This window comes from Lutra lutra, chromosome 1 (genome assembly GCF_902655055.1).
Source record: "Lutra lutra chromosome 1, mLutLut1.2, whole genome shotgun sequence".
NCBI classification, from domain to species: Eukaryota; Metazoa; Chordata; class Mammalia; order Carnivora; family Mustelidae; genus Lutra; species Lutra lutra.
Window position 1 is genome coordinate 93,234,112 of NC_062278.1, and position 23,846 is coordinate 93,257,957.

Here is a 23,846-nt window from a genome sequence, read left to right on the forward strand (position 1 = left end):
GTGAATGTGAACTACATCTAAGTTGGATCTAGGGCTTTATTTTTCTAACCAGGACTGATCATTGCTTCTAAAGATATTCTTTAACTAAATATTCATCTGAAGTATCTCATTTAAAAATAAAAAGTAAGTCTAGAGAACATATTATGACAATTACGATATAATCCTGGGGATTCTAAAATAAAATAAATACTTTAGGACTGAAGATTCACTTGATTTCAGGAGCTTTAAAAACAAAACGAAACAAAACAAAACCCCAAAAGCCTTTTTCTCAGATACCTGGATACACACACACACACACACACACACACACACTATTTTGGAAGAAAGTTAAAACAAATTAAACCTTTTATTTGAACTTGGACATGGGCCTTTTATCACCTTTCTTTTTGTTTTAGGAGAATTTAGTGATGGTTCCAATGAAGCTGGGGGTATCTACCAAGTCCTAGAAATACCCTATGAGGGAGAGGAGATAAGTATGATGCTGGTATTGTCCAGGCAGGAAGTTCCACTGGCCACTCTGGAGCCATTGGTCAAAGCACAACTGATTGAAGAATGGGCAAACTCTGTGAAGAAACAAAAAGTGGAAGTGTACCTGCCCAGGTAAGATGCTCCTATGGGACTCCCTCCAACAGCATAGTGGGAGAGATTTCAATGTAGTTTCTGACTCAGGTCAAAATACCTTTGAATTTTAAGTCTCAGCTACTTTCTCCCCCTACTCCCCTTCTTCTTTCATCCCCTTCCCTTCCTCTCCTTCCCTTCCTCCTCCTTTTTTAAAAGTAGTCTTTTGTACTCATGAGGTCCTGCCCAGAGACACAAGCTCCCTTATCGATTCACTCAATACTATTTCCCAAGACCTAGTTTCAGATCCTAGTCAATATTCTTAGCTTCATTTTAGAATGTTTCTCAGTAGATCGTCTCTGAATATCATTTGCATTGGCAGTCTTCTGTATTTCATTAATATTTAAAGTTGATTATAGCTGGAGAGAAAACAATCTCCCACATTGTTGGAAGAAGCGCAAGCAAGTTACTATGCTTGGTGCCAAGATGCAATCATAAATAAGAAGGAGAAAGATTAAAATTCTCCCTGTGGATTAAATAATAAAATCTATGCAGGGCCTAGATGTTCTTCTCAACCTGACCTCTGGCCACTCACCACAACAACACTTGGTAGCATGTTCTTTCCATGTGCTTGTTGCTATGCTACATACAGATTGCATGCTTTTTCCTGCCTCTGGGGCTCTATGCATGTTTTTGTATTGGCCTAAAATGCTCTTCTCATGTTTCTTTGCCTGATACTGATATTGTGTATGTCTCTGTATATTTTTAAAGAAATTCTTTTTGATAAAATGTGAAATTCAGTATAGTGTTAACTCTTACCTTACTAAATTCCATGAACTAAGTGCAACATGGCCAAATGCTTCAATTCTGTGAGAATGCAAAGTTATTTAGGACGATTTTAACAGAATTCTAAGTGAATGCTTAGTAAGGATCACATATTATAATTCAACCATATTCACTAGAAAATGTGGCCTCCAGGTCCTGTCCACTGAGAAATGGAACATGGCAGCAGAAGAAAATTAAATTTTCATTTTCTAAGAGATACTCTTCAATTATGAAATAGTTTAGCTTGTTTGCTCATATTAATGCCTGATACTAAACGAGACACAGTTAATTACCATGTATCCATTTCTCCAGAATTTCTATGAACTCTCCCTCTGCCTGGTTAATGCATAGAGAGAAAATAGCTACATAACATAATATAGCTACATAACATGAATCTGGTTTCCCTTTTTAAGAAATTGACTGTTTTCAAATACTTACGTGTAGATAATAATCAATAGGAAACAATCTATCCCTTCCATTTTACAGTATTAGAATCCACTAAATGTTCAATGAGGATAATGATGTTTATAACCTCATTTTAGCAGAGGTTAAAAAGTTTTAATAGCCATTTCCTAGGTTTACTCAAGTGTCTGTCTTAAAATGTTTGTATAGTTTTATTCACATGGAGATACTACTCTGAAATGGCAACTTTGCATTTCTGTAATTTTACCAATACTTGTCCTGCTCCACAGGTGCTTTTACTTTCTGTTATATTAGATTTCATGCATATAGGTTCTAAATGCCTTTCTTAAAAGGTATAGGGTATTTTGAGGGGGGAGAAGGGGGCAACTATTTTTGTATTTTTATTATTTTTCCCCCTGAACAATAAGCCCTATAGGAATCAGATACTGAATTGAAATTGTATTTTTATCCAAAATACAAAACTCTATTCAGGAGAGGGTAAAATTGCTATACGTATGTGATATCACAAATCCAGTGAAATACCAAAAGGTTAATACATAGTCATACATTTCTAAGATTTAATGGACATTCCAAATATTCTTCCAATATATTCATGGTAGCAAAAACAGTTTGCTAATATAGATTAAAAATATATATGTAAGATATCTAAAAAGGACTTTAGAATAATGCCTAACATCATATAATTATTATGTATTATCATTATTATTATTTATTTTCAGTGTACCTTTTAAGTCCTAGTATTCACTTTGTGTTAACCTATGGGTAACTTTACATATACTTTTCTTCCAGTAAGATTTTTTAAAAACCTTATTCTCATGAACATTACCTTCTTCATTATGTAAGGTACAAGAAGATGGTTCTAAAATGAAAATCAAATGCCTTAATATTTGGAATGCAGGGGTACCTGGCTGTCGTATCTTTCCACTCTGACTCTTGTAGTCTCAGATTTGTCATTTGGGATCAGAGTGCTGTAAATCAATGGATATAAAGTGGTTTTCTATTTTGTAAGCAGAGACCATCCTTCTACTTGGAAAATGAAACTTTAGTTTCATGTTTATAAAAGAAAACTAATACATAAGCCATCCGATACTGTTCTTTAACATAAGTGCTTTTCACTGGGCTTTTCTACAGAAGGTGTCTTGATTAGTTCTTAATTGCTTACAAGTTGTATAAATCTCCTTATATGTAATATATATTTATTCTTTTCTAACACTTGCTCTCCACATCAGAGATGTGGAGATGCTTCTGCTCTCTACATACCTCTTCAACTTACTCAGATAGAAAGTTGCAAACGCATGATTACATTGTTAAAATAGGCATGCCTTTGGGTTTAAAAAAGCAAGGTTGTGGCTTTTTATTTTTAAGTTTGGTGGGCGAAATGTAAAATCTACCTATGGTTTGTTTGTTTTTAAATAGCCATGGTTAGAATTGTAGTTATTAGAGGTGGGACACTTTGCCGTCAGACAGGCCTTAGCTCATATGCTCACTCTACCACCTACTAGCTGTGTGACTACGGCAAGTTGCTTGGCTTGACTAAATTTCAGTTTGTTCTTCCGAAAAATAGAGACAACAATACATCATCTCCTAGGATTCCGTGATGTTATCATAGGGATGATTAAATGAGATACCATATGTAAAAGGATTTGCACATTGAGCCCTCAGGTATGGGAGATGATAATGATTATTAGTCTCTATATTAAAGATTATTTAAGATTATTAAAGATTATTAGCCCTCAGTTATGGGATGTGATAATGATTGTTACTTTCTGTATTCAAGATTATTTAAGTTTATTAAAGATTATTAGTCTCTAATATATGAATATTAGTCTCTATTAAGAGGAAAGAGTTAGTAAATGGATAATACCTGTTTCTCAGTAGTTTGATAAGGAAACAAAGACAAGAGATGGATAAATAGAAATTGTTCACATCCCATCTTCAACTTTGAACAAACACTCTCATGGTCACCTAGATTTTTTTTCCCTTCAACCTATGTATATTGTCCTATGCTAGATACTACAGATATTGAAGAAAAAAAGACACTAGATTTGACTAATTTACAGCTAAAGCAGCAGAGATGAAACAGCTATTTAATCAAATTACTCCAACATTACTAAAATGCAAATATACAATACCTTAACACCTATAATAATGTGAATGTTATATGAACTGCAATATCGTAAATGCTGTCAACCCAATCTGCCCTTTATTACATGCCTCCTACATATAGGCACCATCCTAAGACTTCTAGAAACCTTTGGGGCACCTGGTTGGCTCAGTTGATAGAGCATGCAATTCTTGATCTTAGGGTTAGGAGTTCGAGCCCCATGTTGGATGTAGAGATTACTTAAAAATAAAATCTTTTTTTTTAAGACTTCTAGAAACCTTATTCAATCCCCTCGACAATACTACGAGGCAGGTATTATCAATGTCACCCAAATCCAAGGCTCAGAAACTAAGAAACTTGCCCAAATTCATTCTGGCTAAATTACCATCCTCACCTGAAGCAGCAAACCTCAGAAGTGTGAAACAAACCAGGTTACCTTAAGAAGCACAAAGAATCCTCTCCTGATCTCTTCCTTCACTTTCCTCTTTTAGGTGGATCAGAACATACAGAATATGACCTGGGTCTGTGCCCCTGCTCTGCCATTTATTAGCCATCTGATCTTGGTCAAGTTATCTCATCTTTCTCCTCCTTGGTTTCTTCTTCTATTAACTGAGGATAATAATAATATTGACCTCCAAGGATTTTCGTGACATTTAAATTAACCTGTTAGAGTCTTGGAATAGTTTTTGGTAGATCAATTAATGAATAATAAATATAAAGCACACACACAAAACACCTTAATCAAGCCATTGAAGGTATTCTTTGAGACAGTCCACACTTCCCTACTCATCCCCCTTTTCTACTTTCACAGCAAACATCTTCTTTTTGTAGGAAACAAAAGAAACAATGCTAAGTCCAAGTTAAAGTGTAGGATATAGATAAAATTCAGGACTTGGTTTGATATGCTTGCTATACATTTATTTTTCTATTTATCATATTTTCCATAAACATGAACCTGCTAAAACTGTTTTCCCCTGACTATTCCTCTTGATGTCTGAGTCTTGTTTATAGCAACCACTCCCTTGTCATTCCTCTTAAAACCAGACATCAGAAATGATGCTAATGTGATATTTTGTGACTGTCACAGACTTAGCTCTTTTAAGGATACAGCCCATTGCCTAAAAACTTACATTTAGGATCTTTATTGAACAAAAAGCAACATCTTAGGAAAAAAAGGAAACATTTACTTCTAGTTATTCTCACTTTTTATAAAAAAATAATAACCTTTGCTTAAAAAATGCTGCATTTGTGTGTTAAATGCAGCCGTGTTTCACTCCATGTTTCACTCACCAAAGATGGGTGAGGCAATTCATTGGTTTGGGAGAGACTCTTTAATACGACTAATCAGACTGTCTGTGGAAACCATTTTTAAAAATTAATATTTTGCTCATGACCACTGTACTTATTTTCATTTGAGTTTTAAGTAATGTTTTATTTCTTCTTGCAAATGTGATGCACATTTATGTATAATTCATAAAGCCCATTAAAACAAAAAATACAAATTTGTTATTCTTTTGCTTAAAAAAGAATCTCTAATATAATTGTAAAAGTGTATAGTTTTAAAGATGTAATATTTAATTCACTTTTGTTGATTAACATCTTTTCTGTGATGCTACCAGGAGAAAGGCTTAGGTCCTGAAGATTAATATAACCAGGAAGATACATATTGTTAACCTGATAGCTTTTATGTTTCCTTTCTATGAGTGTATGGAGTTGAAATGTAAGATGTATCCATTATACAGCAATTAGATACAGCATTGGCTTTCCCTTTTCACAGGAAGCTGAGCAAGGATACTAAGAGAATGAAATGCCTTGGGTAAATATTTGATTAGCCATTGACAGCTTAAAAAATCAAATGTATTACTAGGTCACACAATTTTGAAGGCTACTGAGTTACGAGTTTTATATTCTGGACCTTAAAACACTTACTCCGTCCTATATATTAGAGTTTTGTGTCCACATCAAATACTTTTCCTACTTAATAATCTAATACTATTCTGATAAAATATTCTTTTTGCTGTCTCCTCTTTTTATGAGCGCAATCGAGTACAACTTGCAGTCAGATGCCACCCAGTTTTAGCATAATTTACCATTAAAATCAACATATCCAACATTTCTATTCTTGTCCCAGGTTACAGGATACTGTAACTAAATACTTTAAAAATGCTGTAACTAAATGCATTTCCCCCATGTGTCCTCCAGGTTCACCGTGGAACAGGAAATTGATTTAAAAGATGTTTTGAAGGCTCTTGGAATAACTGAAGTTTTCATCAAAAATGCAAATTTGACAGCTTTGTCTGGTAGGAGATAAACACTAATTTTTTAAAAATGTTATTATTTCATGAAAGACTTTAAGAATGATGATGCTGTCAGCACCTTAAAGATTTTTTTTTTATTTTTTTTTTAAAGATTTTATTTATTTATTTATTTGACAGACAGAGATCACAAGCAGGCAGAGAGGCAGGCAGAGAGAGAAGAGGAAGCAGGCTCCCTGCTGAGCAGAGAGCCTGATGCGGGGCTCAATCCCAGGACCCTGAGATCATGACCTGAGCCGAAGGCAGCGGCTTAACCCACTGAGCCACCCAGGTGCCCCAGCACCTTAAAGATTTAAGAGTCAAAATTGTTCAGGGGGTTGGGGTGCAGATATAGAGGCCACTTTTAGGCAACAGGCTTAAGCAATACAAATTTGATCAAGGCAAAAGGGCCCATAGTGACCCTGGCTGAATGTAGACAGGCCCATCAGATGACCCACCTCGAAGTATCCATAGGCCCTACCTAGCCAATGGGCTACTTGCAACCAGGCACAGTTACCAAAAAGGGGAAAATCCCACATGTCAATATACTCCCTCGCCCTCCTCCCTCAAAAGCAGCCTTCACCCACTGGCCTCCTGGCAGGCAGCCTCTTCTCTGCTGTCCTGCCCTCTGGTCCCCTGTGGCGTATTCACTAAATTTCTAGCTCCTTTAAAAAAAAAAATAAATAAATTTTCTTTTTTAAATGATGATGTCGAACCCTCTATTTACTATGATGTTCTGAGGTAAAATAAAGTTATCATTTGTCAGATAAATATAACCAATATATTTACCTTCTACACACAAAGCTATAAATAACAGTTATAAACATTAAGTTTAGATTACTCTGGTCCATGTCATATCTTCAACAGTAGATATTCTCCAGAAGACCTGTCCTGTACATCTTTAAATTCCCCATCCTATCTGACACAATGCCTTGTAGATAATCAATAAACATATTGATTATTAGCCTCAATATGTCGTTATAGGAACTTATATAGGATAGAAGGAAGAGAGGATAAATGCATGTCTGCTGTGAGAACCAGACACTTTTTAAAAGAATACCTAGTAAGATGATATAAAGATTATCTTAAGTCTTCAATAAGAAAAGAATGGTTTGGGGTTTTTTTTTTGGAGGGGGGTGGAGGGGTTGGGTGAGCCTGGTGGTGGGTATTAAGGAGGACACATATTGCATGGAGCACAGGGCGTGGTGCATAAACAATGAATCTTGGAACACTGAAAAAAAATTAAATTAAATTTTTAAAAAAGGATGGTTTTGAAGAAGTAGCTTCCAAATATACCTGGCATATTGGGTGTTGAGTAATTTATTTTAAAAATCCCAACTGGGGGGAAACCTAGTTGAATTATTGGATTCAGATGCCCTAATTTGTTCAGGGTAACAACATTAAGTACTTAGAACATGTAAAATCCTTTTGGAAATATTTTAAGCAGCTAATCCCAAGACATTCATCATTGAAATAAGGTACCTGTGTGTTTAAGACTTAGCTTATAGGGGGCACCTGGGTGGCTCAGTGGGTTAAGCCTCTGCCTTCGGCTCAGGTCATGATCCCTGATCGAGTCCCGCATCAGGTTCTCTGCTCAGCGGGGAGCCTGCTTCCCCGCCTCTCTCTGCCTGCCTCTCTGCCTACTTGTGATCTCTGTCAAATAAATGAATAAACTCTTAAAAAAATATATGGAATATAAAACAATCTATTTTCTGATGATATCAACACATACACACAGATATGTGTGTGATGTCTGATGATCTCAAGATAAAAAAGAGCTCAGTGTGTAAGTCCTCTAGATATGCAATTTGTTGGACTCAACTCTCCAACCAGAGAGCTAAGGCATAGAATTTTCCTTAGCAGTTCATGTGCTATGGGAGAGAATTTAGTTTTCCTCTCTAGAATTAAGAACCTGTAGAAAATCAAGCTGGCCGAATAATAGCTTCTAAACCTGGACAATGGGGACCCAGGAATTGAATTCAGTGAAGTGGGTGCTATGTGAAATCGCATATACATGTGCAGTCAAATGCATGTGCATGCACACACACACACATACACACACACACACATGAAAGAAAAAAAAGAGCAGAGATAGGTTCATAGCTTTCAGGAAATTCTCAAGGAGTTGATAATCAAAAAAGGCCTTGCCCTCCCAGATTTATAATTGGACAGATTGTTTTCCAAGCAGGACTCAGCAGTGAGATGATATTCATGTATTTGATACTGTAGCTTTCACCCCTTAATTAGAGAACTTACTCAAAACACTAGTAGAGTTTTTCTAAATGTCTACTGTATAAATGATACAAATTTTGCTGTCCACTAGAAAAATGCAAATTTTGTCAAAGTAAAGGTCTTCATGGTTCACATCCAAGCTCCTACGACTTTGAAATTTTCAGTGGGGTTGTCAGGAGGTGGGACTGGTAGAGATTCAAAAGCTAATGGGTACTTTTGTGCTTGAGTCAGAAATGTATATTCGCGGCTCAAGCATAGTATAGTTAAAAGTTCTTATGTTCCCTTCCTCAGGAATTGAGAGAATCTGTCTACCATACTGGCCAAATTCCAGCTGGATAATTACATTCCACTTTCTTACTGTGGCTCTATTTTCTGTTTTATTAGAGATTCCTCACTGTCTCACCCAAACATCTATGCAGTTATATGCCCCGCAAAGAATATCTGTGGCTTTTCAGTCCCAAGGAAGTCATGCTACAGTGGCCAGTCAATTATTGTGGTCAGTGTAGCTTAAAATTTTTGAAATATCTGGGAGGTTTATGATGTAATATTTAACTGCCTTTAGTATGTCCAGAGACAATAGCGAATAAATATATATTATGAATGCAGATGGTTTGGAAATTTGAAATAACACGCGGATCTTTCAGAGTTCATATAGTCCACGTTGTGAAGGCTCTGTTTGTTTGACCAAACTTCAGTCAGAATTGAGTCCCTGTCAGAGTGCTCCCAGCAGCATGCCTGAGACCTGGCATCTAGCTGACACTTAGGTGGCACACAGTCGACGTACACTGAAGGAGCAAACAACGGAGGGAAGGAGAGAAGAGGTTTCTTCGTGGCCACATTCTATATTACATCTCTTGGAACACTGAACTCCTTAAAACATCAGTAAGAAATCCGGATTGGCCATCCTCAACCACCATCCAATCTAAGTCTTCAGGATAACTTGAGGAAAGGTCTAAAGTCAACTTCTCAAGCTTTCAGGGGGAACTCTTTCATTCTTAACTCCCTAGCTTTTGCCAAGACCTTGGTAGCCTCAGCATTTCAGCTCAGCCCAAATAACACTTCCTTTTTCTCCCTCTCCCTCCCTCCTTCTCTCTCTCACCTGTTCTCTCTGTCACGGTCCCTCAATCTCTCTCTTTCTCTCTCTCACACACACATACACATAAATTATGAATCATTCATTCAAAAACTATGGGGCGCCTGGGTGGCTCAGTCGTTAGGTGTCTGCCTTAGTTCGGCTCGGATCATGGTCCCAGAGTCCTGGGTTCGAGCCCCGCACTGGGCTCCCTGCTCCATTGAGAGCCTGCTTCTCCCTCTCCTACTCCCCTAGCTTGTGTTCCCTTTCTCGCTGTGTCTCTCTCTGTCAGATAAATAAAATCTTTAAAAAACAAAACAAAACAAAAACCTAGTGACACAACTATAAGACTTGCCTCTCTGCTTTTGCTAGATTTGATAGTATTTATTCCCTGCATCATTCATTCGGGCACCATATGCTCTGCCCTATGTGGCTGGTGTCCTTTTCACATGTCTAGGTTTTTGCCTCTCCAAATGATGTGAAAACCCTGCTGGTTAAAGTGGCTATGATGCTTAGTAACCCCTACAAGTACCCAGAAAGTTATTAACATTAGTTGATTATTACTTTCTACCTTAATGAATTTCATGGGGAGAATTTCATGGTGTTTAAGGTATACATTAATTACGTTCAATGCCCTGTCTCTTCCTTTCATTTAATAACTCTTTGTGAGTCAGTTGGTGTAAGCTCAGGACTAGGTCAGAAAAATGAAGAAACGGCTAAGATATCATACCTGCTCTAAAAAGGGATACAGACTTGTGGGGAGAGAGACATAAACAGTTGGATTTAATAAAAAGAAGCATGATAGATATGCTTTATTGGAGCGGTGTGTCCAGGATGCACCAGGACAATCATGTCCTGCAGAGAATATTTGACAATAGCTGGAGACCTTTTGGTTGTCACAACTAGGGAGGGCTACTGGCATCTATCTGGTAAAGTCTGGGGATGCTTCTACATTCCTGGGACCTAACACTGCACAGGACACGCCCCGCAACAAAGAATAATCCAGCGCCAGATATCATTAGTGATGAATCACAAAACCCCATGCTAGAGAAAGCATTGTGGAAGCAGAGAGGGAAAAGAAAGTCAATTGGCAGAATGGGAGCGTATTGTTCCAAAGATGGAGGGGGAGAATATAGGTATGCATTTAAGCTTTCAAATGCAGTGATCGTTTTTGAATAATGTATTAGAAAATGATAGCAATGTTTGTCTCTAGAATACAGAACAGAGGTCCCCAGATGAGAGAGGAGATTTTGTTTCCTCTGTCACTGTGCACTGTTTGGGATTTTTTCTTTTGTATGTTTTACTTCTTCAATTAAAATTTTTACTTGAAAACAGGGTAAAAACTTTTAAAAATCGCATTCTTAGTAGAATTCGTAAATTCAAAAGAACGCGGGAAACAGTTCAGTACTATTGTGACAGTACTCATTCTTAAATTATGCAAGAAATCTTTTTTTTTTAATGCAGGGAAATCTTATCTTTCTTTAAAAATAGCAACTATGAGTTAGCAGTGGAAAAACAACCCCGTTTCACATTTTCTTGCCTCTGGAAAAATTGAGTGACTTGAGCGTCCTTTGCTAAGACCTCTTGAAATCCACTCTTTCATTCTCTATCCCATGGCATCCAGCTTTATTTCAGACTCTCATTATTGCTGCCCCAGACAATTTCAATAGCCTCCTAAATGGTTTCCAATCTCTTTTCCGTCTAATCTTTCTTCTCTACCACTGCCAAGATTGATCACCTTAAAACCCACTCTCAGATCATCCCAGTTCCCGTTCAAAGCCTCCCCTTCACTCTGCTTTGCACTGCCCATGGCTCAGCAGGGCATTCAGACTTCAGCTCCCTCCAGCCTTAATTCCGGCTGATTCCTTGCACACAACTTTTGCTGCACCTCACACGTCCTCAGGGCTGCAGCTTTATAAAATCTCTCCCTCCCAAAATATCTCCTGAACGGATCTTCAGCACAAATATCCCAACTTCATCAAGCCACGTGATTACACCAACCAGACATGATAACTCCTGTGTAAATTCTACAGCGTTCTATCCTTTTTTTGATGCTGCATATCACATCTGATCTCATATTATCATTATTGATGCATCGGATGTCTTCTGCCAGAATTTAAACCTCTCCAGGATTGATCCTTACATGTGTTCAGGAAGCACATGATTTTGTGCTTTCTGCCCAGTACTCACTGAATGAAGAAATGAGTAAGATGAGATGCTCTGTATTTATTGTGCTTATTTTTTGTCATCTCAATTTGATGTCCATGGCCTTCGACACTAAATTCCGTTAACATGAAACATAGTAAAAACTCATACAATAAACATGGAATCTAGAGAGTGCTGAGAATCATTTTCTTCTCAGGCGCGATTTAAAATGCTCATCTACTTGAGACAACAGAGTAAGGGAGGCTTACTTTCAACTGTTGTTACTAAAAACAAAACTACCTGGATTTTATACTATGATAGACACTATTAAAAAATAAATGAATAATTTAAATATAAAAAAATGTTCATCTAGTGGCAGCGAGGATCCTGTTATAGAGTAGGGCTATTTTTGTAATGGAAATGAATGACTGTCAGCATTTGGATTAATAGATAATCCTCTTGGAAGGTGGAAGGGGAAGGAGAGAGTACTAAATCCTTCAGCACAAAGTACGAGCTTTAATAAAGGAGCCAATAAAATAAAGGAATTAAGAAGACACAGCAAAAGCCACACTCAGGTCAGACTCAAGTGCTTAGATTTATGCCGGACTGACTCTTCCGTCCTGCCCTTGTTTGCTCTGCTTCTCCTTGCACCTGTAAGGCAGTGGACTGTCTTTCTCTTTCAGAGCTATACCTCCACTTCCTTTCTCCCCTGGACTGTTGCCACAGATAGCAAACTTGATGTTCCTGCCCTAGCTGTTTGCCCTTCTGACCCACGCTTTACAGCTCCTGGCACAGGTATCTTCTAAAATCAAAGTAGAGGTGCCCTGTTACTTCTCGATGAAGCCCAGGCTTTCCAGCTTCAGAGTCCAAGCTCTTAAAGTCAGGTGCACCCCCTGCCACTCCCCACCTCCTTATGATGTAACCAGGCTCCAACTGGACCTTCAAGTCATTGCTGCTGCTTGTCTCACTTCGCAAGTACAATCCTCATTGGGAATGCCCTTGCCTGTTGACTTTCCCTTTTCTACTTATCCTTCAAGAACCAGCCCAAATGACACCACCTCTGAGAAGCTTTCCCTGATATCTCTCCTTCCCAAATGGTTTACTTTCCTTCCTCTGGACTGCCATAGCACAAAGTGCTATCACAGGTTCTACCTTTTCCTTAGATTGCTTGTTCACATACCTGTCTCTGATGTCAGAGCTCTTCAGAAGCGAGGGCTGGGTCACACATAGATGACTGTCTATCTTCAGAGCCCAGCATGGTGTGGAGAGCCAGACAGATGCTGGGTGGGTGCGAGCGGTAGGAAGTGGTGCTGAGCCCGCCTCGCTCCAAGTATGGAGGCTTCTCTCAGACCTCTGGCCCTCCCCACTCTCAATCCAGCCACACTGGTGTACTTCTGGGTCCTTGAACACAGCTGGCTTGTAACTGCCTCTAAACTAGCTTTTCCCTCTGCTGGAAACTACGTTCAGGTGTTCCTGTGGCAGGCTCCTTTGTATTCCTTAGGTCTCAGCCAAAGTGACAGTCTCAGATCCGCCTTCCCCAACACGTCAATCAAGTAGCTCATCACCTGCCCTCATCCTCCTGCGAACGTCACCTCATCTTGTTTTTTAGTAACAATTAACTGGACCCTAAAATTGTGGCCATTTCTCGATTTGCTTTTTTATTGTCACTGTTACTTAATTTTTGCTTTCCTCCTCTTAGGAAGGAACTGTTTTTTTTTTTCTTTTTTTAAAGATTTTATTTATTTACTTGACAGAGATCACAAGTAGGCAGAGAGACAGGCAGAGAGAGAGAGAGGAGGAAGCAGGCTCCCCGCTGAGCGGAGAGCCCGATGCAGGGCTCGATCCCCGGACCCTGAGATTATGACCTGAGCCGAAGGCAGAGGCTTAACCCACTGAGCCACCCAGGCGCCCAGGAAGGAACTGTTTCATTCATCATAGTAAATCCAGTATATCAACAATGTCTGTCACATGGGAGGTGCTTAGTACCTGAATGAATGAATGAATGAATGTTTCGCTACTATCACAACATTTCTTCAAAGAAACAAACAGGATTCCTACCATGAAAAAGCTCAAATTCTACAAAACCTTTTGAAAGTTCATGGGTGGGGCTGACGCTAAAAATACTTTAGCAACTCAAGTACAGAGATGCTTTTGGTATTCTCAGGCTCTGTTATGGAACTCTCTTCATTTTGTTATTTTAAGCATGTCCTTGGTGACGCAGACATCCATTTCAATTGGCTGTGTTTCAGAACAGAGCCACAGAGGCAGCGGGGGCACACACTCCTATGACGGCCGCCCCGCCAGCGTTATGTTAATCAGAGATACTTGGAGCTTTCAGCGCCCTGCACAGTATCTCATACCAACAGAGTGCTTGATAAATATTTGCTCAGTGACTGAATGAATGGCTTAGAATTTTGCCCTGCTTTCTTCAGAAGAGCTTGAATTGTTGCCCAGCTCTCCTCTGGGAAACCTAGGGTTTGCTGGCCCCACTCCCATCGTTATCCTTTGTGAAGAGCCCTGCTCCTCGCTGCCCAGAGGAAAGTGGGACCAGTTATTTGGCAGCAATATCTGCTGTGGCCAGAAGGGGAAGACTGCTTGGGGCCAGGGCATGGAATTTTTTATTTATTTATTTGTTTGTCTTTTGCATGTAGCTTTGTCTTTGATTTATTTATTTTCTTTTTTAGAGAACAATGAACTTTCTCTAATCGATAAAACGGGCTCATCAGTGTAAATCTTCTTAATTCCCCTCCCATCCTGGTTCATCAAATATCTGAGTGCCTACTTGGTACAGGTACTTGGTACTAGCAGGGTGCACAGAATTTCAGGGAGGAGAGAAATTGGACGGGCAAGGTCCTGGCCCTTAAGAAGTAGGTGAATGGCCCTGCAGGAATGATGGCCTTGATTGACACATAATTCCATCAGGATGAGCAATATTGAGGGACAAGTACAGGAAAGTTCTGTGTGACATGACAGGGCAGCAGCAGACCCGTTCTTGTTTAAACCACTTTCAGCTTATATTTGACTGTGACTGCTTGAAGTTTGTCCCAAGAGAAGAGAGTTTCATTTTCTTTTTTTCCCCACTCGGGATTTGTGATGTGATTTGTCACATTTTCTCCTGCTGGAATATCTAAAGGGGTGGTGGTTTTCTTCAACTTACGAGTCCTGAGGTCTCACTTAAATCTGCAGATATTTGCTGTCTGCTGTGTAGCAGCTAATCACCCTGGGGAGCTGGAACAAGGGATTCAATCTTTATTTTGCTGTATTTGAAATATAGATGATGCCACTGGTCTGTTGGGTCTCATTCCCTTAGCTCTTCTACTTGATTGCATTTTTAAGTTTTTTAGCCTTTGTGTGGTCTTTGTATTCTTTTCCTCCCCAGTGCTGTTGTCCATCCATTTTCCTAGGGCATCTACTTTGGTTTAGTGTCATATGTTTTATTTATTACAAGAATTACCTATATAGCCATACTTGTTTTTTTTTTTTTTTAAAGATTTTATTTATTTATTTGAGAGCGAGACAGTGAGAGAGAGCATGAGGGAGAAGGTCGGAGAAGCAGACTCCCCATGGAGCTGGGAGCCCGATGTGGGACTCGATCCCGGGACCCCGGGATCATGACCTGAGCCGAAGGCAGTCGTCCAACCAACTGAGCCACCCAGGCGTCCCTATAGCCATACTTGTAAACGGAATTGTGGTCATGGTGCCCGTAGAGGGACAACATCCAAAGTCTTAAGCTAGGAAATAGCTAGTCTCTTTCATTCAACAATTACTAAATTCCTGTTCATGCTAAGTTAAATATTGGAAACTGACACGGTACCAGGAAACTCTCTTTTCTTAGGTTAGCTCAGTTATTAGGCCTACCAAGTGCCAGAAGCCAGGGACACGAAGGGCAGTGACACAATCCTTGCCTTTGGGAATTAGACAGTCCAGGAAGAGAGAGATACAGATGAAAGTAGGATATATCATAAAGGCTGTATGAGAACCAGAGCCTGGATTCAGTAGGGAAGAGTGGTCTGTTCTACCCAAGTGGAGAACAGCGATCAGAAGAGAGTGGAAAAGGCCTGCTAGGGCTGGAAACTGAGCCTCAGAAGCAGATTAGGTGTGTGACTGTACTGGGTTGAGGGAGTTTTTTTTTTTCCTCTAAAAATTTTAAAAAATACTTCATTTATTTGACAGACAGAGATCACAAGTATGCTGAGAGGCAGACAGAGAGAGAGGAGGAAACAGGCTCCCTGCTGAGCAGAGAGCCCGATGCGGGGTTCGATCCCAGGACCTGAGATCATGATCTGAGCCAAAGGCAGAGGCTTAACCCACTGAGCCACCCAGGCACCCCAAGTTGAAGGAGTTTGTAGGGAAGCAAAGACAGAGAAGTGAGGGAGGGGGTATGTTCAGGGGTCACAGTTCAAATAACCTGGAGCCCAGTGGGTGGGGTGAAGCACGCTACATGAGCGACTCAGAGGAACCTCACGGAGACCCTCGCATTGCCCCCTAGGTCTGCTGGTGCGCAGTATACGGAAGGCAAGGTGAGAGGCAGAGCCAGCAGGAGAGGGAGATAGGGCTTTAAGTAGGGTTGTAGGGGCACAAACTGGCTTGGGTCTGATGAGATCATCCCAGAGCAAGGCTTGATGTGAAATGGAGGCACTAGAGCCGTTCTCAACTGCTGTGTTATTACAGACTGTGATGTCCCTTGGAAACTCATTTTAAAAAAGTATTTCCATATGTTGCTGGGTTTAACTTCCTGATTAAAACAAAACAAACTTTTATCTCTATGTTAATAGGTGAGCTTGGCCTATGATTTTATTGGCCTTTTATTAGACTGTCCTGGTTCAATTTTAATATGGTAAGATTATCCATAGATGATTTAGATTGCTTTTATTCTCTTTCTAGAATTGAAAATGGATTTATAATAGAAAATCCTATCCTTTCCTTGAGGGATTGGTTAAATTGCCTAGAAAACCATCTAGGCTTAGATTTTTTTTTTCTTTTTGCTCTTCTTTCTTTCTTTCTTTCTTTTTTTTCTTTTCTTTTTTTTTTTTTTTTTTTTTTTTTTTTAAGACAGGGGATGGTGGGAGGGCCAGAAGGAGAGAGATTGAGAGAGAGAGAGAAAGAATCCCAAGCAGGCTCGAGGCCTAGTGCAGAGCCCAGTGCAGGGCTCAATCTCACTACCATGAGATCATGACCTGAGCTGAAATCTAAAGTCAGATGCTTAAGGTGCCCATAGGCTCACATCCTTTAATTTTGAGGAAGGAGGAAGTTTTCACCTACTCATTCAACTACTTTAATGGTTACTGGATTATTCAGATAGTCTATTTTTTTCTTCATCCAGTTTTATCATTTGTACATTTCTATAAAATTGTCTGGTTGATGGCAAATCTCTTTATTTTCAAAATTATCTGCATAAAGAAGCACAAGAATCTTTGGGGAGATGGAAATATTCTGTATCTTATTTGTGGAGGTGGTTCACAGATATGTCAAAACTTATGAAGGACACATGGCAGCTCAGTTCGTTAAGCATCAGCCTTCGGCTCAGGTCATGATCTCAAGGTCCTGGGGTTGAGCCCCACATCAGGCTCCCTGCTTGGCAGAGAGCCTGTCTCTCCCTCACCCTCTGCCTGCTGCTTTCCCTGCTTGTGTTCTCTCTTGGTCAAGTAAATAAATACAATCTTTAAAAAACCAAAACAAAATAAAAACTTACCAAACTGTGATGTGGTCTGTAAAATATATTTTTGTTTTCCTGTATTGTAATCATTGTATTGTAAATACATGCAGTTCACAGTAAATAAGTTATACCTCATACGTGGATTCACGTTTGTCTGCAGGAAATTATACGAAGTATTTTTTGTGATTTTAAAAAATTCTCTCTGTATCTTTAGACGTGTTTTCTTTTGTCTTAATATTGTTTATTTAGGTAATCTCTCTTCTTTGTGAATCTTGTTGAAGGTTTGTCCATTTCATGTTCTTTTAAATAACCAGCTCTGTGGGAAGAACTCTCAGCATCCATGTTTTCTTGATCTATCTGCCATGGTGCCTGGCACCTCCTACCCATCCTCTCACCATTTTGTAGGGGTAAATGAGGGCATATAAGAGGTTGGATGCCTGGAGGAAGAGGGTACCTTTGTGGTAGAAGCCAGCATTGAAGGGATGAGATTCCTTCTTTCAAGGTGTCCAGTGCAGTTGACAGATCAGGCTCAGGAGCTGAGAGGCAGCTTCCTCTGAGCAATGATATGTGGCTAAAGTATCATTCGGTATCTTTGAGAACTCTCCTCAGAATATTTAAAGAGGGCTTAGCTGGCAGTGTGGACACTCATTACCCTTTAGGAACTACATTCTGTCACTTTTGTGTTCAGGGCCATAATACTGGCTCTTGGTGCATGACCCCACCTTCACTAGCCCACTGAACAAAATGGGTAGCAGAATCTGAAAATGATCTAGCATCAGTTAACTACTAAATGGTTCATATATTTGACTGTCTTGGAATTTGTGTATTTGTTTTGCCAGTTGAATGTATCTGACTAGTTACTTAAGGCAGTTTATATTTTTCTTCTTATTTGTTGGGGAAAAAAAAAACTAGTCTTCTGGATTTGCAGGAGCTAATTATACTTAATTGTTTAATGTCAAAACTCTATTGCTTTTTATTTTTCTTCTAGTCATCAAATGTCTTCTAGAAGAAAATATCATAATATGTGAGACAGACTTTCAAAATGCAAGCTTATATCTTAATACTAAATATAAGCTGAGGAAGTAATATCCCTATTAAAAGTATATTCAGAGTTGCCACTCAGTTGTCTTGAGGTTTATTCAAAATAAGCAGGTGCCATGCAACAGATGTATCAAGAATGTTATTGAGCATTACTCCCTGTCAGTATAAGATAATTATGTGTTTTTGAAAACTTGAAAGTGTATGTTGTGGGTAGGACTGGTTACTGAAAAAGTCTTACTATGTAGCCTAATGGGAAATGCACTGTGCTTTTACTGAATAGTGCATCAGCAACAAGGTTATCTTAAATTTGAATTCCACCTCCTGGAATGGAAAACAGGGGTTGGTGTTGTGGGTGGCAGAAACTTGAGTAATCTTGTATCTTGCTTCCTTGTGCTATTTTTTCTTTTTATGCATTTGAACTATGTTTTGTTCATTTTGTTTCGATCTTGAGGACAAAAGTTGGAAACCCAACAACCTATTGCTTAGTTTGCTGGAGTTGCCATAACAAAGTCCCCAGACTGGGGGCGGGGGCTTGAACAACTGATGCTTGTTTTCTCATGCTTCTGGGGGCTAGAAATCCGAGATCAAGATGTCCTCAGGCTTGGAATCTTCTAGACCTCTCCCCTTGGCTTGTAGATGTCTGTCTTCTCATAGTGTATTAACATTCTTCAGATAAATAGGACCAACAGGATGTCTGTGTCTGTGTGTGTGTGTTTATAGAGAGAGATGTATCTATCTATATAGAGAAACAGACAGACAGACTGAGACTGAGATTTACTTTAAGGAACTGGCTTGCACACTTGTGGTGACTTTGGAAATTTAAAATCTGCAGGGTGGGCTGGCAAGCTGGAGATTGAGGGAAGAGTCCAAAAGCAGTCAAATGGGACAATTCCTTTTTGCTTAGAGGTCAGTCTTTGTTCTAAAGCCTGCAGCTGGGGGCATCTCTAAATACAGTCATATTCTGGGGCACCTTCTGGACTGGCTTAGTTGGTTAAGCAGCTGGCTTAAGCTCAGGTCATGATCCCAGGGTCTAGATTAAGTCCCGTCTTGTGCTCCCTGCTCAACAGGGAGCCTGCTTCTCCCTCTTCTTCTGACACTCCCCCTGCTTGTACTCTCTCTCCCTCTGTCAAATAAATAAATAAAATCTTTTTAAAAAATAAAAAAAATAAAGCCTTCAGGTGATTGGTTAAGGCCCCCCACATTACAAGGGCAATCTGCTTTACTCAAAGACCACCAATTTAAATGTTAATCTCATCCAAAAAAAATTTTTTTGCAGAAAACATCCAAAATGATAGTTTGGCTAAATATCTGGGTACAGATATCCTGGCCCAGCCAGGTTGACCATAAAATTAGCCATCAGGCATGGTCTTCCTTCTCTATCTCTCTGTGTCCGAATTTCCTATTCTCTTTAAGGACATCAGTCATATTGGATTAGGGCCTGTCCTAATGACCTCATTTTAACCTAAAACTCTATCTCTAAATACAGTCATGTTCTGGGGTGCCTGGGTGGCTCAGTCATTTAGCATCTACCTTCAGCTCAGGGCATGATCCCAGGGTCCTGGGGTCGAGCCCCGCATCAGGGCTCTGCTTGGCGGGAAGCCTGCTTCTTCCTCTCTCACTCTCCCTGCTTGTGTTCCCTTCTCTTGCTGCGTCTCCCTCTGTCAAATAAATAAATGAAATTTAAATACATACATACATACAGTCATATTCTGAAGTCTTGGGAGCTAGAACTTCAACACATAAATTTTGAGAGAACACAATTCAGCCTATAACAGCCATTAATTGAAAAGTAAGCTTACATAAAAGACAACTCTAAGGGAAAAAGAGCCTTCCCAACACTGAAAATGTGTTCTTTCCTCTGACTTTAGGATAAAGCATGTTTGTGAATCCTCAGATAAGCCAATTAACTGGAATGGAAAGTAACTTTTTTCTATTCACTTTTCTATAATCTAAAAGTCAATTTTGTTTTTCTTTGCCAAGAATATTTCTATTATCACAGTAATTAGAGATACAATTTTTTAAAAATTTCGTACTCTGGTTATGTGTGGATTTCTACGTGTTTTCTTCATTTTGTGCTTTAAAATTTCAGATTAGAGTGCAAATGTTTGAGATGTTTTTATCTTGAGTTATGAACTAATTTGAAGTTGCTATTAAAAACAGAGCCACATTTCTGCTTTCTCTGGCAATATAAGAAATAAACAATGGGAAAAATACCAATAAAAATGAAGGGAAACATTAACAAGAGAATATAAAACAAGAACAAATCAGAAAACACATCTTCAAGGCTTCTCTGAAATCATAATATAATCTGACATTATCTCTTCTATTTTAGAATCAGTGCCTTAAGTCACATTTTCCAAAGCTGTTTAAATAAAGAGTAAAAGGCTCCTCTATTTCTGATACTGAAGAAATGCTTCTTTTCTCTCTCTCTCTTTTTTTTTCTTTTTCTGCAGATAATAAGGAGATTTTCCTTTCCAAAGCAATTCACAAGTCCTTCCTCGAGGTTAATGAAGAAGGCTCAGAAGCTGCTGCAACCTCAGGTCCCAAGTTATCATTTTCTACAATGTTCTCACTTTTTTTTTGATTTGTATCTTTAAAACCATCTTGGGTGGGGGTTGGGGGTCATTTTTACAACAAAGCTAAAAAAAACTGACTCTGCTCTTAGAAGTCAAGCTAATGCTGAATCAGCTAGAATTTTCTAAATAGGATATGAAGCGTGCACTTAACTCCAGTGCCCCAATACAGAGTAACTCTAATGAGAGGCAGGAGGACATTGGTGGCTCTGTAGAATAGATTTCCCTGCTGTGCTGCCTGTTTAAATATTTTAGATATTTTCTCATCACCCATTTAAACATTCTTCTTCTTACCTAATTACTTGTGGACACTAGTTCTTTTTTTTTTTTTTTTAAGATTTTATTTATTTATTTGAGATAGAGAGAGAGAACGCAAGTGGGGGAGAGGGGCAAAGGGAGAGGGAGAAGCAGACTCCCTCCTGAGCAGGGAGCCCAACGGGGCTGGATCCCAGGACCCTGAGATCATGACCTGAGCCGAAGGCAGACACTTAACCAACTGAGTCACCCAGGCCCTCCTGGAAACTAGTTCTTAATTTTGTCAAAAGTCTTGCTTTTTTAAAAGCACACACATAAACAAGACATAATAAATAATTTTAAGTAATTTTAACTGAATAATGCTGGTAAAATAATTTTAAATAAATAATTCTAAAATTTTGACCTAAATCACGTGTTCAAAGCAAAATGTTAAATGTCCTTGATTATTTTGAATGTTTTGATTTCCCCAGTTAAATGAGAATGATTTTTTACAATGACATTTTTTCCCATTTATTTCTTTGAGTGTGTTTCAATCTCATGTTCCACTGCTCTATGTTCAAATTTTAGTAGGATTTTTCCTTCCTCTGGCAAAATGGAACCTATCATTTTTTTAAGCTTCTGCATAAATTTGTCCACTAAAAGGATATCACCAGTTAAAACAGTGTTTTCAGGAGGAAATAGAAACACAGTAGTCTTGGGCATCAGGAAAGCCTAAAATCTTACATAATTTAATCTTGACCTTTTCCTTATAATGAATCACCCTGCAGCAAGTATAAAATGATTATCCCATAATAAGGGTCTCAAGGGAATTCAGTTTCCCAGCCATAGGAAACATCATGCTTCTCTTACTGCTGCTTTTTCCCTTTAATCACTGCCATTCTGGCCACTTACTAGAAGTATGTAAAAATCCCCATTTTAGACAAAAGGAAATAATGATCTGGGAATATAAAGAAACTTGGTGTTTTTTTTGTTTGTTTGTTTGGGGGTGTTTGTTAATTCTCCCCCTTTCCTTAGCTCAAAGGTCATTTTAGTAAAGCCATATATATTTATCTGAAACGGAGAATAAAAGTTTTGTAAGAAGCACAATAAATTTTTCTAGTATTTTTGGTGGATTGGAGGTAGGAAACGTGTGTGTGTGTGTGTGTGATGTGTGTGTGTGTGTGTGTGTGATGTGTTTAAAGATCAAGTAGAAATGTTGTCACCTTCATAATTTTTTCTCTAAGTCTTTAAAATTTTGTTTCCTGTAAATTGTTGCCTTTGCATTAAATATAGATGGTGTTGGAGAAATTACTCATTAGTCTCTGCACATCCACAGACATGTAATTACTTTCTCCCTGCACTGTAGGAATGATTGCAATTAGTAGGATGGCTGTGCTGTATCCTCAAGTTATTGTCGACCATCCATTTTTCTTTCTTATCAGGAACAGGAGAACAGGTAAGTCTGTTACAAGAATGGAACTTTATTTATAGGCCAAAAAGAGATAATTTTTTTTTAAAAAGAGAGAGCATTTTTTCCCACATTACTTATCAGATCATGTCTAATATTCAAGTGATTTTTTAAAAAGAATTATTTATATTTTTATTTTTAGAACACTGCTAATTGTCAGCAAGAAGGAAAGTAAATATCTCACTTTTTTGTTCACACCCTGTTTTGTTCACTTCCACCCCAACGCAGGTACGGTCTTGTTCATGGGACGAGTCATGCATCCTGAAACAATAAACACAAGTGGACATGATTTGAGGAACTTAAATCATTTCATATGCAAAATAGTAACTAAACGTGTTATGTTTGCGACTGGTGTATTTAAGATTTGTGTCTTACAGTATATCTTATGATAATATTTAAAAATAGTTCCAGATAAAACAATGTATGTAAATTACAAGCCAACTTGTCAAGGAATGTTATCAGTATCATTGAGGTAATAGTCCCATGGTGTCATTGTGTCTGTTGTGCTGGTATTTAAAATAAAAGTACATATTGATCATGTGAACAACTCTGTTTTCATTTCACAAGTTGTACTATAAGGATACTTCTAGGTAAACTTTGGACATGGTGATTTTTGGGACATCGTAAATCTTTCATAATCATGCAGAAGCAAAACAGTGAAGTCAATTAGCAGTATTACACCTACCGTAAGAAAGCATTAACAAGTCAGATGAAGACAAGCAGTCCCCCAAAATAGAACTGTTATTTCTCTGAAGATGGTATATAGTGTGGTATAAAAGAATGTAAACTGAACATCTTCTGTAGGCTCTATAATAAAACTTGATAGAAAAAAATAGGACTATGCAAACCCCTAGCTTATGGCTATAGCTTATTTACTATGTCTTTAAAAACCCACTGCACTTCAGCAGCCTGATATAGATTAGAAACCTGGTATATCACCATGTTAATCCATGTAAAATCCAAATTATAACAAAGTTCCCGAGAGTCCCCAAATAAGCCTTATGAGCAAATTAGTAATAAAATATGCCCTTCCATAGGTCACCAGAAAATTAATGAGAAAAATCATGCTAGTGCAGATACTGTAAACTGGCATGTCAGGGGCTGAATGCTGCCCTCAGAGATGTTCTTGTTTGTCCTTGTGGAAGGTTTTTATGTTTTGAACTTGAATGTAATTAGGGTATCACAGTCCTGGTTTCTCCCATTGGTCACCTGATGGCTCTA

General features: G+C 38.6%; 1 protein-coding gene across 3 annotated transcripts in view; it reads left to right on the forward strand.

Annotated features, from left to right (window-relative positions):
- SERPINI1 (serpin family I member 1) overlaps nt 1-23,169 on the forward strand; it is a 73,548-nt gene extending 50,379 nt beyond the window's left edge. For all 3 annotated transcript variants that reach the window (XM_047729692.1, XM_047729702.1, XM_047729684.1), the window contains 5 exons: nt 396-600; nt 6,113-6,210; nt 20,804-20,890; nt 22,524-22,613; nt 22,854-23,169. In XM_047729692.1, the coding sequence (XP_047585648.1) occupies nt 396-600; nt 6,113-6,210; nt 20,804-20,890; nt 22,524-22,613; nt 22,854-23,014 (641 nt within the window). In that variant the 3' untranslated portion in view covers nt 23,015-23,169. The remainder of the gene's footprint in view (nt 1-395; nt 601-6,112; nt 6,211-20,803; nt 20,891-22,523; nt 22,614-22,853) is intronic.
- Nucleotides 23,170-23,846: the final 677 nt, after the last annotated feature.